We start from the raw sequence: 14988 nt of genomic DNA, 5'->3' as shown, positions 1-14988 counted from the left end.
AAAAAATTGCTTACGTGCATGACAATGCCTCTTTCACCCATTTTAGAGGTGGGTACACTGTAGTTTGGGGCATTTGTCAACTTGACCAAGGCTTCCCAGCTGGTAAATGAAATTTGCAGCTCTCCTGAGAATCTGCCTGTGTGCTCCCTCCCTCCTCCTGAGTCCCCCAAGTCATCCTTGTGGTTTGGAAGCCTCTTACCTTACAGCCAGGCTTCTAACAAGGCCCGGTAGTCCAACGCATTAACTTGCATCATTAACTTGCACCGGAGCCAACTTGTGCCTCCAGGTGTGCACACCGGGGTTCCAAGCCCTCTGGACATAGTTCCCCTGGTTTAGTCAAAGCTGGTGAGAGGCCTCAGAACATAGCCTGACCCCTTTCAAATGTGTCTGGGCAGGATTCACACTCAATGCAGAAGACCCACAAGATGAAAGGAGGGGGAAGGTGGAGAGCTTGCCTATCCAGCCCCCTCTGAGTATTGTTGGAGTTGCCAGGTGCCATTTTATCTTTTTAAAATTTTATTGTTTAAAATTAACTTTTGGGGACTTCCCTGGTGGTCCAGTGGTTAAGACTCGTTGCTTCCGATGCAGGGGGCGCAGCTTCGATCCCTGGCTGGGGAACTAAGATCCCACATGCCACGCAGAGTGGGCAAAAAATAAAAAAATAAATAAAATTAACTTTTATTGGAATATAGTTGATTTACAATGCTGTGTTTCTGCTGTACAGCAAAGTGAATCAGTTATATATATACATGTATCCTGTCTTTTTTAGATTCTATTCCCATATAGGTCATTACAGAGTATTGAGTAGAGTTCCCTGTGCTATACAGTAGGTCCATATTAGTTATCTATTTTATATATAGTAGTGTGTATATGTCAATCCCAATCTCCCAGTTTATCCCTCCCCCTACCCAGGTGTCACTTTAATTTTATTTCTGCATGTATTTGAGTTTATATCTGTACTTCGTTCCATTGGTTTGTGTGCCTTTTTGTGCACTAGTACCAAACTTTTAATTACTGAGGATCTATAATGTTTTAATATCTGATAGTGCTAGATCCCTCTCATTGTTCTGCTTCTTCAGAGCCTGTTTTCTGACTATTCTTGTTTATTTTTCCATTTGAATTTTAGGAACAAACAGGGTAGTTTAGAAAACACACACATAACACTCCCCTTTCACTTTGCCAACTGGACTTATGTCTTTATTGGTCATTCAAGTGGGGCAAAGGAAATACCCTTTTAAAACTCAAGTAAACGGGGTGTTTGTCTCGTAACCTGTCAGAGGAAACAAACTGTAATAAAAACACACACATAATAATTAATCCTATTAGTTCTTTTATAGGAATCAGGTTAAATTTGTAATTTTACTTACAGAAAATTGAGATCTTTATGATAGTCTTCCCATCCAAAAGCATCATTCATCTTTACATTTGACTCAGTTTTCTTATCTGTAAAATCGGAGTAATAATACCAATCTCATAGGGCTGTCCTCAGAATTAAATATGAAAATGCAGGTGAAGGAACCAATGATTTGGTTTGGAAGTGATTTGCCACTTCCTAGGGTATGAACTCGGGCTTCGTTACCACAGTATTCTGAACTTCGGTTCTCATTTGTAAACTGGGGATAACAATAGTATCTGCTTCACAGGGCCGTAATGAAAGGGTCAAATGAAATGAGGCCTGCAAAGTACTCAGTGCACTCGAACATAAGTACTCAATAAATATTAGCTGTTCTTCTAGAAAACAGGCTATCCCAGGGAACTGCGATTTAACGAAGAAGCTCGCTGGGATCCATCTTAGGTCGAGGGCTCTGAGGTCAACTCTTCCTTCCGATAACCTACCTACCTGCCGGTCGCCACTTCTGATTTTCCCCCAGCGTCTGAGAACGCACTCGGTCGGATTTGAAGCCGTCTAGGTCCCCCGCGAGACTCCAGGACGACGCCCCCACCCTCCGGGGCACGGCGCTGCCACGTCTCGCGGTTCCTGCACTCCCTACGGGAGGAGGCGGGGCCAAGTCGGGCCCGCCCCCGAGGGTCTTCGTCTCGCCTGAGGCCCGCCCCTCCGCGGTCCCAGTCGCTGGTAGGGCGGCACCGGGTGTCAGAGCGACGTGACGCTGCGAAGGGGCGGGGGCGAGCACGCGCCCGGAAGTCCCGGGGGAGGGGGTGTTACGTATATCCGGCGAGTAGGTGGCGGTCCAGGGTGCTTCTGGGCTCTGTGCTCTGAGGGAGGGTCCAAGCCGCCCGCCGCTGCCGGAGGAGCCCCTTAGGCCGTGAGTCGGGGACCGCGGGGAAGGAGGGAGCCGGGGCCGGAGGGGCGGGGGTGGCCGGCGGAGAGGGTCGGGGCGGAGGCCGGCGCAGGCGGGATTTTGGGGGGGGAAGTGACACGCAGGCGGTTCTGTGGGGCCGCGGGACTCGTTCTGGGCGGGGACGGGCCGGCTTGGCCGGGTCTGCTCGGTCCCCTGCCGGCCTCTCGGGTATTGGGTCCATCAGCATTCCGCTCGGGGGTTTTGCAGCTGCTGGGCAGGATAACAGTTTTCCTGTCGGTACGGTGCGCTCTGGTTTCCGAATCGGCTTCATATCCCCTGTCTCGGATGAGCTTCAGCCCTCGGTGGGGTGGATTGAAGTCCTTGATGATTATCCTTTTTTATTTTATTTTATTTTTATTTTACAGATTCGGGGACTAAGGCTCGTTGAGGCACAGTGAATTGCCCAAGGCCCCGCAGATAGCAAGTGTGAGCGTTTGAACCAGATCTCCTGGCTCCTAGTCCAGGGCTCTCCCCACCCCCACTTCAGCTGTGTGTTATCATCTGCTGCTGTCCTGGGTCGAACCCCGTGTTTTCTTCTTCCACTTCCCCCTTTTTCCCCTCTCTCTTCAGTGCATGGAAAAAAATCTCTGTTAGTATTCTCCCTTGTTCTCGTCTTTTCTTCTTTACCGCGGTGCATCTGCTTAGGTTTTGACAGGGGGCTTTACAGAGTTTCGACGTTTACTCTGCAGCCAAGCAGAGTTTCTTAGCTAAAAAACAGCGGCTTGCTACCCCCAGATCTGTCTGAAACGGTGTCTTCAGGTTGCTCTGAGCATGAATAAGAAGTAATGAGTATGTATAAGAAGTGATGCATAGATTTTTTATTGGTTAATTGTCAGTCTAGTGCTCCTCCTTTTTATTTATTTGAATCAGTTAGTCCTGAAATTTGCAAATGTTAGTTTTAGGTACGTTGGCAGTGCTTTTGTTGGTAGTTAGAGCCCTTAGATTGTAGTCTAATTTGCCATAAGGTGCCATAAGGTGGTAAAGTGGATCAAGGATAGAAAAGGAATAAAATGCTAGTTATTAATATATCGTTCAGAAGTTGTGATGAGTTGTAAGGAAGAAAACAGCAGGTTATTATCTGTGTAGTTGGTGGTTTAAGGAAGCTTTATGTTTTTTTAAAGCATTTTTGTGATTTGCATTGGAATTTTATGTGATATTAACAGGAAGAGCTTTGGCTTTGGCATTAAAAGAGGAGGGTTTAAGTCCTGGAATTGTTACTTTTTCAGCTGAGCAGTCTTGGTTAAGCTAGCTAATCTAGGACCATCAGCATCCTCATCTTGTTAAATGAGGCTAAGGATTCCTACCTCATAGGGTTGGTGTGAGGCTGAAATGAGATATATGTGCAGGCACTGTATAAACTGAAAAATTACTCACGAGGGGGTACAAAGCCTAAGATCTCAAGGATGGAGGAGCCATCAGAGACATTTCCTTAACTTTGGGTAACAATACAGTGCAACTCTTTGGGTCCAATAAGGGGTTTTATTATTTTTTAACATCACCTGAAGAGTTTCTTCAAGTACTTTCCGTAGATCATTTTGGAGGGAAGAATTGTGGGACTTTTAAAGCAAGGATGTCAAGGGAAAATAAATTGGAAAGTCAAAGTAGTTCAGTTAACCGTGAAAAATTCCCTAAAATGGGCTGTTCCCCTTGTCACCTTGGGAGAATTTATCTAGTTGGGAATACTTCTAAAATGATGTAGTAAAACTTTACAAACTATCTAGAAAGTAATGACTGCAAACCAGTGTAATATAAATGAATATATAAGTGTTGGGTTTTAAAGTCGTAATCATTGGGAGTGACGTTAATGAGAGGTGCTCTCTAAAGGTGAGCCCTGCTTCTCCAAGTAGTAGACGGAGAAAATAGGGAAGGATGACTGGTTTGGTGGGATTGCAGAGGAGAGGCACATTGTTCTTTTACTTAACCTGCAGTGGAAACTTACAGGAACTTTGTAAGTATATTTAAGTCATTGGACTTCTTAAAGTAGAGACAAGGTTTCTGGACAAAACTATTATTTAACATACTAAATTTGGTTTTTCTGCCAAAATATATTTTGATGTTACTGAAGAGGGGAAAAAAACCTTATTTAGTATCCTTTTTTGGTTTTGGCCGCACAGCGCGGCATGCAGAATTTCCCTGAACAGGGATTGAACCCGTGCCCCTGCAGTGGAAGTACGGAGTCTTAACCACTGGACCACCGGGGAAATTCTAGGATCTTTCTATAAAAGCTTTTTCCTTCAGTCTCCATCCCACCCAAACTCCCAAGCTTCATTTGGCCCTTCTATGGTAAGAGCCATAGAAGATAAGCACTAAAGCAGTCCCTAAAGTTTACATGTGAGGCCACAGGCCTGATTTTAAAAAAACGCAGTAATTGGATGAAAAAGAAAATTAACACACACTGTCTCCATTTTTCAATTTCTTCTTCATCTAGCATTCTTTGAATGAAGAATATAGGTGGGTTTTTGTGGCTAACCCTTTTACAGTAAACTTCTGTTTACTTTTTGTGTGTGTGTGTGTGTGTGGGGTACACGGGCCTCTCACTGTTGTGGCCTCTCCTGTTGCGGAGCACAGGCTCCAGACGCGCAGGCTCAGCGGCCATGGCTCACGGGCCCAGCTGCTTCGCGGCACGTGGGATCCTCCCGGACCGGGGCACGAACCCGCGTCCCCTGCGTCGGCAGGCGGACTCTCAACCGCTGCGCCACCAGGGAAGCCCTGTTTACTTTTTTTTAAAAACAAAACTTCAGCAAATTTGTTTGATAACAGTTGGCCACCTTGTGTTCAGGTGTTCTTGCTGATGAAGAGGAGTGAAAATGGGGGATCATCCTTTTTTCTGCACCAAATCTGAGATACTGAGGCAGAAGTTCAGTGTGATCAGGACATGCTGACTCTGAGAAACCTTAACACCCACCATTAGCTCTAGATCCTACCCTCTTAACATTCAGAGGTCCTCTTGCTTATTCCCCAGTGTATGTAGACCTTTTAGGAGCTTCGGGTCATCTTCTGTTTTGTCTAGGCTTATGGGAAACAGTAGAAAAAGTGGTGTTAATATCAGTATTGAGGTATGTACTTGGCTAGGAACCTCCCTCTATGCCCTGAATGAGTATTGTTATTTTAAGAAAGTCCATATTTGTAAAATGGGTTAGGTAGGTGTTGATTATTCACATTATGATCGGATTCTCTTATCTCTTCGTGGCTCTCCATTATAGTGATATCATCTTTTTTTAAGTTGAGATACATATTATAAGAGGGGTTAAACAAATATTAAGAAGAGATAGCATTGGTAAATGGAGCAGTGCAAATTGTGCCAGCCAGTAGGATTTTGGTGACCGTGTTTTTTAGAGTTGTTTGCAAGGATGGGTTAATATGCTTTTCATTCAGGTTAATATGCCTTTATTCTTATTTTCTACTTAGTGCATCATTGTGACATTTTGATCCAGATTATTGATGGGGCTGATTTCCTAGAAGTTTTGCTAACTGGTAGACAGCAGTGGTGTATCTAGGGAATGCGAATGAGCAGCTGCCTGGAGGAGTGAATCACACAGCAAAAGAGGAAAGTATCTTTAACTCCTAGTCTTCTGAGTATCATAGATTGGAAACGTAGAAAACCAGAAGTTTGTGCAGATCTGAGGACCCCAGAGACTTCCCTCCAGAGTGCACAATCCTTTGTTTTCTTATGCCCCAAAACATGGGACTGTAAACATGCATCAGGGCCAGTGAATGAGAGTTAACTTCTCCGAAATATACTAGCATTCAGAAAGCTAATGTTTGCTGCTTTCCTATTTTATACAGGTAGTAAGCATTAATAATGTCTTTCATCTTTGAGTGGCTCTACAATGGCTTCAGCAGTGTGCTCCAGTTCCTAGGTAAAGCCATTTCCTTGAAATATATCATAGGTTTCAAACTATGTGTATTTCCTGTAACCATTTAAATGTTGATACAAGTAGGCTTTGGTGTGTAGAGAGAAAATTATGTTAACTTTTGGTTTTTTCTTTTTTAGGACTCTACAAGAAATCTGGAAAACTTGTATTCTTGGGTTTAGACAATGCAGGCAAAACCACTCTTCTACACATGCTCAAAGATGACAGATTGGGCCAACATGTTCCAACATTACATCCGAGTAGGTTTGAAAATACCCGGTGACCTTTTGATATTTGAGGGTCAGTGTCAGGGCTGTAGGATGAATCCCAAGTTGATTCAGTTCTGTTATTAACTGAAGCCCCAAAAGACAGCTTACTTGAAAAAAATTCCTTATAGTATACACTCAGGTCAAATACCCATAAATCTAAACCTCTGGAACTTTGTCACTATCTGTTCTCACTAGTCCTGCAATGGGACACATCTCCCATATCTACTTCTAAGGAGCAGCAAACACCTTGGAGGAAAAGAGACTTGTTGGCTTTTTAGAATTATTTAAGAGTGTTTTCACCGTTGTATCCTTTTCTTTACATAGTGAAAGCTTCATTAGGTTTTGCATTTGTATTGGATTAGAATACTGGTAGTTGGGCCTTGTTGGATGGAGAAGTTTATTTTCTTCCTTTATTTTTCAGCATCAGAAGAGCTGACAATTGCTGGAATGACTTTTACAACTTTTGATCTTGGTGGGCATGAACAAGGTAAGAGATGGTTCAGTGGAAGGGTGGTTGACTTCTGGTTCATTTTGTTCCCCTTTTTTAAAGCAGTGTGTCATATATACCTTTTAAATTGCTTGAGATCTTACTTAATGAAGTTGTTTTATTCACTTATTTTTAAGTAATTTCAAACTTGCCAAAAGTTGCATACATAATACAGAGAACTCCCCTCCTTTATAACTTTTGCCCAAATTTATTAGTCTCCCTCTCTGTGTAAAACATGTTAATATTTATTTTTCTTGACCCTTTTGTGAGTTCATCATGTTCTTTTACTCCTTAAATACTTTAATGCATGTTTCCTAATAAGAGGAATATTCCCTTATATAATCATAATAATTATCAGACCCAGGAAGCTTTATTTGTCTACTCTATAGTGTATATTCCCTTTTTTTGTCATTTGTTCTAATAATCTCCTTTATAGCATTTTTCCTCTTATGCAAGATCCATTACAGTATCACATATTGAATTTAATCATGTCTTTCTTGTATCTGTTATTCAATGGAGTTAAAGTATGTAGGAAATTAAGTTATTTGTAAGTAATTTTAAATTTGTCAAAAGTTGCAAAAATAATACAGTGACTATTTGTGACCACCGTGATCTGAATTGATTTTTTGTATACTCTCCCCATTTTGGGCCGTTGGTGGAACATTTTCTTCTGCCTTCTTGCTCTCCATTTGGTTCCCAGTTCTTGTCAGGTGTTTTGGAGATATGCAGAATGGGGCATCTTTATCCGATCAATGCCCACTTTACATTTGGCAAGACTCTAGGCTTAGGAGTAAAACATTTAAGATGTGGGAATAAATATTCTGGGAAGGTAGAAGAAAGAACCTATTGAGATTCTGTCAGGTTTACTCATTTGTTATTAAATTGAGTTGAGATGTCTCCTTTTGGAGCATTATGTTATTAGGTTGAATCTAATACAGTTTTTTTTAAAGTGTAGTTTAAAAAAAGTAGAATATTGGTAATTGTAAATGTAAAGTCAGATAATTTTAGCTAGAAGGCTGAGAAGAGATCCAAATAATTTTATAGTCAGTGATTTCATTAACGTATAATTACATTTATTTTATTCATTTATTATTTATATCCTACAAAATCATTTATGTAGTATGAGCACCATCACATAAAATACCTATACAGAAGAAAGATTGAAAGAAAGTACACAGAAACATTAGCAGTGGCTGTGTATTGATGGAGGATTATAGATTATCTTGTTTCCTTTTTTTCTTTAATGAGCTTGTATTATTTCCATTTGGGTAGGGATGGGTGTATGGTCTCTTTTCTGCTTCTTTCAAAAGTATTTGTAACTGCTTACAAATTTAAATTCAGAGATAACACGGTTATAAGCTGAACTGAGACCATCTGGAGAATGCAGAAGGAGTAGGTGTTTTTAGACACCTGAACTGGGAATTGTGTATTATTTGGTGTGATAAATTTAGCTTTCAGGTTTTGATAGAGAAGGGAAATGCGTTTTTGTACAGATGGTCCCCAACTTAATGATGTTTCGACTTAAGATTTTTTGACTTTATCGTGATGCAAAAGTGATACGTATTCAGTAGAAACTGTACTTCAGATTTTGAATTTTGATCTTTTTCCAGGCTAGCCACGTATGGTATTGTACCATACATAGTCTCTCATCATGCTGGGCAGTTCCCAGTCAGCCATGTGATCCTGAGGGTAAACAACTGATATACTTACAACCATTCTGCACCAATGCAACCATTCTCTTTTCCACTTTCAGTACAATGTTCAATAAATTACATGAGAGATTCAACACATTATAAAATAGGTTTTGTGTTAGATGATTTTGCCCAACTGTAGGCTGATGTAAGTGTTCTGAGCACTTTTAAGGTAGGCTGGGCTAAGCTCTGTTTGGTAGGTGTATTAAATGCATTTTCGACTTATGAGATTTTCAATTTACGATCGATTTATCGGGACATAACCCCATTGTTAGTCAAGAAAAATCTTTACATAGTTCTGTTTTGTTTGAGGAAAATTTACTTAACAGAAACACTTTTTCATGATAACCTAGCCACCATTTTACACAAATTACTAAAATGCTATACATTTGGAGGTTTCCTTTTTTTTGGTATAACTTAAAAATTTTAACTTATGCAAGTAGTCCAGGATCAATGTCACAAATTCAGTATAAAATCAGTATTCAAATATGGGAGGTAAAAGTGAAATTCCCCAACCTCCCCTTCCCAGTCCCACTCTTCAGAGGTAACCATTGTTAAATGTTTGATGATTTTAGACACCGAGAGATGCTTCCTTAATCATCCCATTGAAAGGACCAGAAACGAATGGCTTAGAAATTATAATACAATTAAAGCATTACTTCCCAGACCATTATCATTTCATGTCATAAACAAAAAAATAAAATTTATAGGGCACACTGGGTTAAATAAGGAAACTGAGGTAATTGGCGTGGGAACTTCAACCACCTGTCAAGCCTAGTCTCCCTATGGGCTGCGTGGATGAATGTGTCAGTACGCTTACACATTGGTTACTTAGGAACACTTTGGTTACCTGGGACGAAAGTTATATTGAAAAGTAATTTGCATCCTGATATTTTAACTCAGAGGTTGCAAACTAAAATGGCTCCAGGGGTGAGGTAGGTCATTTAAGTGAGTGAAATTGGGAGTAAGTAGGGAGTGGTGGTAACTTTTTCAGACTGAAGAACTGAGACCTCATCTAAAGGGGTAGCCACCACTCAGTTCCAGCTGATTATTATCCATCCGGCATGTGGATAGATAGGCATGGGATTGCCAGATGTTGCACTTTTTCAGAAAGTCAGGCAGAAAACCCTGATTTTCAGATTTTAAAAAATCAGATTCAGTTCATGGACCATCAGTTTATATCCTCTGTTCTGACTTAATATTGGCTAGGGTTTGGAGAATCTATACAGAGTCTAATGCTATTGAAACCTGGCCAGGATTTGTCTACTTTATAGACCATTAGGTTATTCATTTTCAGTACATATGTTTTTAAATTGATGTAACTGCAAACTTTGTCTTTTAGCCCGTCGAGTTTGGAAAAATTATCTCCCCGCAATTAATGGGATTGTCTTTCTGGTGGACTGTGCAGATCATCCTCGACTCATGGAATCCAAAGTTGAGCTTAATGTATGTTTATATTTTTTCCTTTCTTGGCCTCTGTTTAAGAAATACAGCTCAGTAGTGCTAATACTTAATCATTCCAGTTAACATTTGGTAAAAGTCCTAGTTGCAGGAAGAAAGTGTTTTAAAATCTAAGACATTGCTTTTCGATGTTCTGAGGAAACTTGGCTTGAACACGAGTAAATTAACTTTGCTTATATCTATCATAGGGTGACTCTTTGTGCAGTTTGCTCAGGACACTCCTCAGTTAATGCCTGTTTTCCCAGCATAATTAACGTCTTTCCCTTTCACATAGCACATATGTTCACTGTTTATGAAGTGTTGGCATAGTGAAACCTTAAAGGAGATATTAGTGTTCTTTGCGTTTTTGAATCTGTGTTCTCAGGTTGTGCCTGCCCACTCTTGCACTGAGTGACTTGTCAGACCTTAATAGTCTGTTCTGTCTTCAGTTTCAGTCACGTGCAGTGTTTGATACTAACTAGGACTCACCTCAAGTTTCTTCCTTTCTCAACATTGCATTTTCTTGGCTTGATAATTTCTGTAATGTTGCCTTTGTAATGCCTACTGTGTTACCCTGTGCCTTAGTCTTTCTCTTTGATTTACAACTCTCTCTCTGCATTTTTGTTCCTGGCAATTTGAACCTCAGGTTTAAGTATGTTTGTTGAATCTGAAGCTCTAGTCTCATGGAGAATCGCCTACAGGGCAGTCCTTCCCTTACTTGACCCCTTGGCACTGGTCATTCTCTCTCTAAATTCCCCTTTACATTCTTGGTTTTGGTGCTTTCTCTCTGGCTGATACTTCTCAGACTCTTTCACAAGCACCCATTCCCCTGCTTAGCCCTTAAATCTTGGTGCTTTCCCAGGCTGGTCCAGGCTTCTCCCATTCCTTCATCTGCAACCCACATGCCAGTGACTCCCAGATGGATTTCTCTTGTTTAAACCTCTCTTGTGCTGCAGCCTCATACATAATGCTACTTATTAGAAACTCTACCTACCATTTCTGTTCTCCCAGAATGGAACTGTTCATTTTCCCTCATCTACGTGGACATGCAGTGAATTACTGTAGATTCCACCACCACCCTGCCATATACTAATGCTGGAAGGAACTTACTCAGACTTGTCTTTGCCCTACTTAATATTCTTGAATAGGTCTCTTACCACTTTGGTGATAAAATCCACAGATCTTTTGCTTAGCACATAAGATCTTTCATGATCTTTCCTCGTTTATTTCTTCAGCTTTTCTCTCTATTGCCTACCTTGATCTACATTCCAAACTTAGATAACAACTTGTTTTCCCTTGCGTATGCAGAAGTAACTGTCTCTGCCTGGTTTTCTCACCTGACCCTTACCCCATTTTGCTGGTAAATTTCTAAATGTCCTTTTAAGAGATTTCAGAGTTCAGGTATGACTGCTTCTGGGAAGCCTTCTCTGACCTCTCAGACTGTTAAACTCTCCATCTTATCAGTGTCTGTTGTCTTTGCTGATTTTCTTTTAGGACTCTCCCATCAGACTGTGAACTTAGATGGTAGGGACCTTGTCTTATTTCTTTGTGAAACCCCTGTACCTAGTAAAGCCTCGGGCACATAATACGCACTTTGTTAGTATTTAATGAATGAATGACATTCTTACTCTGATTTTGTATAACATTTCCTGGAACTTGAGATGTTCAAAGTAGGTTTCTCTTCAACTCTGCTCTTCTTTCCTAGCTTTTCCTGTCAGTGAAATAGATTCCCAGGCTTGAAATCTCTGCCAGCTTCGACTCCTGTGTTATCTGTCTTATCATTTAGATATCAGTCTCTTCACTTTTTTCTCCAGAATGCCTGCTGCACTATTCATTACATGCTGCTAGCTTAGGTTAGATCATCATCCCTTACCTGAGCACCACAGGTAGATACTATTTGCAAATTCATTGTACTAAAAGTGTAGATTCTATCTAATAATTTCTGGATTGGGGGTCTTTGGGATCTATTGTAGCTGACTTCTCAGACTGGCACTATAATGCTTGTCATCCCTTCCCAACCCATTTACTCTGTCAACACATGTCACCATAAATGCTTTAATCCAGCCAGGTGATACTCCATGTGGCTTCCTGAATTCTTTTCCTGCCGTAAAGCCATTGCTTATATTCTTCCTTCTTTGGATTCTGCCTGTCCACACGCTGCCCCTCCTTCAGAGTCCAGTTTAGTTTCCACATCTTCACTAAGACTTTCCTCAAGCCCACATTGCCATTTTATTTTCCTGAACGTCTTTTAATATTTATATTCTCTTCCTATTCATTGCAACACTTAATCATCCACTTGCCTTGCTTTGCTGACAGATGAATATAGAGTGAGGATTTCTTGAGCCAGGGATATGTCTTACCTTTCCTTTTTTTTAAAATTTTATTTATTTATTTATGGCTGTGTTGGGTCTTCGTTTCTGTGCGAGGGCTTTCTCTAGTTGCGGCAAGCAGGGGCCACTCTTCATCGCAGTGCGTGGGCCTCTCACTATCGCAGCCTCTCTCGTTGCGGAGCACAGGCTCTAGATGCGCAGGCTCAGTAGTTGTGGCTCACAGACCCAGTTGCTCCGTGGCATGTGGGATCTTCCCAGACCAGGGCTCGAACCCGTGTCCCCTGCATTGGCAGGCAAATTCTCAACCACTGTGCCACCAGGGAAGCCCCTTACCTTTCCTTTTGTCTTCCTCTCAGTGTCGGAGATAGTGCTTTGTGCACATGGGACATCTAGTGTATATCTGGGGACTCTGGTAGTCATCTGTGAGGCTCTGTAGCCAGAGCTTTGTTCTTCTAGGACAGTGCTCAGGGGAGAGCTGAGGATGGCTTGTGGCTGAGTGATTTAGCTCACAGTTAAGGTTGGGCAGTTTTGCTGCCTTGCAAATAGACACAGCTTTACATTATAATTGTTTTGAAGCTGTTAGGGGATTTCTAACTAATGTCAAGGTAATTTTTAGGGGTTATAATGTCAAGATTAACTTTTAGTTAATCACTCAGGTATAAATATGGTCAGATTTTCACTTTACATTTGATACCTTATAGACAAGTGAAAGTCAAAGTTGTTTTCATTATTTGGTGGGCTTTTATAGATTCCTCACTCAACCCATTTTTTATCTTGTCTTTAGGCTTTAATGACTGATGAAACAATATCCAACGTGCCAATCCTTATCTTGGGTAACAAAATTGACAGAACAGATGCAATCAGTGAAGAAAAACTGCGTGAGATATTTGGGCTTTATGGACAGACCACAGGAAAGGCAAGAGAAGAATCTTCAGGGGACATATTATAAAGGAAATTCACAGCTTGTGAAACATTCATGTTGTGCTATCTAGATTTTACTTGTCTTTCAAAAGTAACTGGGCTTAGTATTTGTTTAACTAGAGGTGATTTTAGACTCCCTCAAGGCAGGAGCATGTTCTTTTTTTAACTGTTTTCTAATGAGAGTTTCCTCGGGTATATAAGGATGAAGGAAATGGTAGAAAAAGCAAACTTGTCATTTTAAGAATTTTCTGACTGTCTTTCAAATCCAGTTCTGAGAAATCAATTTTGAAAGCCCCCCTTAGCCAGAAATTTTTTTCCACTGGAAATTTCAGATTATGAAGAGTGATCATTTATATCACTTTCCAAGCATTGAAATCAGAGCACTGGGTTATCCTCAGTGCTCCTTGCTGAAAGGTAGGACTGTTACCTCTACTTTGAAGATGAGGAAACTCTGAGAGTTATTGGATCAGGTCTACACAGCAAGTCAGTGATGGAATCAGGAATAGAACCCAAGTCTTCCAGGTCAGTAGGTTATGCTGTTTCCAGTAGGAAGGAGAACCCTGTTGCAGAAAAGTATGCTTGGGAGAGAAAAATCTAGAACAGCCATAATTACAGGAAGCCTGGTCTTTTGGGCTTGGGGTTTTGGCATATTTAATTTTTTTAAATGTCCTTTTCTGGGATCTTTAACTTCCTGACTTTTTTGCATGGCTCCTTAGTCTTGCTTCTTCTTGGTTATCTAGTTCTTTCTAGAAATGCTTCCTTTAATTAATTAAGTTTTCCCTCTTACAGGCACATGAATTTTTAATTTTCTTAATGTAACCTGTCATTAGTATATATTTCTGAATGCTTGTGTTAATGAGGATGTCCTTATGTCTAAGGAGTCCTGGATTTCTTTTGTCCATGAAAGAGCCTGCTGGTTCTGTGGGTCCCAGTGGCCTTTTTCTTGGTTTGCTGCCATAGCTTTCCAGATGCATGTTGGTGTGTTCAAAGCAAAGGCTCTTCACAATGAGAGGGAGAACCTGGTAATAGGACTGGGCTGCTTATCTGTCCTGAAAGCACAAACCCCAATGGCCTTGACCACATTTCTGTAATTAATCCCTACTCAGATTTGCTTTTGAGGGAAAGAGAAAGTGATTTTTGTTGTCACCCTTTCAAGCTTTTCCACATGGAGACGCTAATGGACCTTTCTTGATTTTGCCTCCCCTAGGGGAATGTGACCCTGAAGGAGCTGAATGCCCGCCCTATGGAAGTGTTCATGTGCAGTGTGCTCAAGAGGCAAGGCTATGGCGAGGGCTTCCGTTGGCTCTCCCAGTATATTGACTGATGTTTGGACAGTGAAAATAAAAGAGTTTTACTTCTCTGGACTGATCCTATTCACAGCTTCCTCATGAACTTTTCTAATAGAACAAGGAAAGCTCTCCAACCATGTCTGGCGTTGAGAAGCCAAGAGTCTCTGTCAGCTCTCTCATCGCCCAGTGGTGACATGTGCTCTTCTCCACACTGTTGGGAGGTAATGCTGCCCCACGTGCTGGTGCAGGTCAGCACCCCGGGACTTGGAAGTGGCAGGATTTGCCAGGTAGAGCTGTGTGCCATCATGGAGCACCTGGAAAGAAAAACACGTCTCACCACTGTGGTTGATTTCAAAAGAAAGTGATTCTATTTTTTAAAGAAAGTGTTATTAGTGTAATTGGTGACC

The 14988-nt window shown here is 41.2% G+C and overlaps 2 protein-coding genes and 1 non-coding gene across 7 annotated transcripts; 2 read left to right on the top strand and 1 right to left on the bottom strand.

Moving 5' to 3' along the window:
* The first annotated feature begins 1161 nt into the window (after positions 1-1161).
* On the top strand, positions 1162-1288 carry LOC117196995 (small nucleolar RNA SNORA27). Its single transcript, XR_004477453.1, has one exon. It is a non-coding gene; the product is annotated as a small nucleolar RNA SNORA27 (small nucleolar RNA).
* On the bottom strand, positions 1170-2571 carry LOC117196982 (basic proline-rich protein-like). The gene is made up of 4 exons (XM_049696874.1): positions 2542-2571; positions 1841-2453; positions 1368-1443; positions 1170-1287 (listed from the first exon to the last, which is right to left on the bottom strand). The coding sequence occupies exons 1-4, from the start codon at positions 2569-2571 to the stop codon at positions 1242-1244; spliced, it is 765 nt and encodes a 254-aa protein (XP_049552831.1). The 3' UTR covers positions 1170-1241.
* SAR1A (secretion associated Ras related GTPase 1A) lies at positions 2136-14656 on the top strand. 5 transcript variants are annotated; one of them, XM_033407570.2, is made up of 8 exons: positions 2138-2264; positions 2666-2726; positions 6087-6160; positions 6295-6414; positions 6845-6910; positions 9944-10047; positions 13156-13287; positions 14500-14656. In XM_033407570.2, the coding sequence occupies exons 3-8, from the start codon at positions 6103-6105 to the stop codon at positions 14614-14616; spliced, it is 597 nt and encodes a 198-aa protein (XP_033263461.1). In that variant the 5' UTR covers positions 2138-2264; positions 2666-2726; positions 6087-6102; the 3' UTR covers positions 14617-14656. The 5 variants fall into 5 exon arrangements, with proteins under 5 accessions (XP_004280832.1, XP_033263461.1, XP_049553278.1 ...); XM_049697321.1 differs by having other exon boundaries at positions 5709-6160; XM_004280784.3 differs by lacking the exon at positions 2666-2726 and having other exon boundaries at positions 2136-2264.
* Positions 14657-14988: the final 332 nt, after the last annotated feature.

This window comes from Orcinus orca, chromosome 14, assembly GCF_937001465.1.
Source record: "Orcinus orca chromosome 14, mOrcOrc1.1, whole genome shotgun sequence".
Lineage (NCBI taxonomy): Eukaryota > Metazoa > Chordata > Mammalia > Artiodactyla > Delphinidae > Orcinus > Orcinus orca.
Note: the sequence above shows the minus strand (reverse complement) of the source record. Positions and strands in the feature narration are given on the sequence as shown.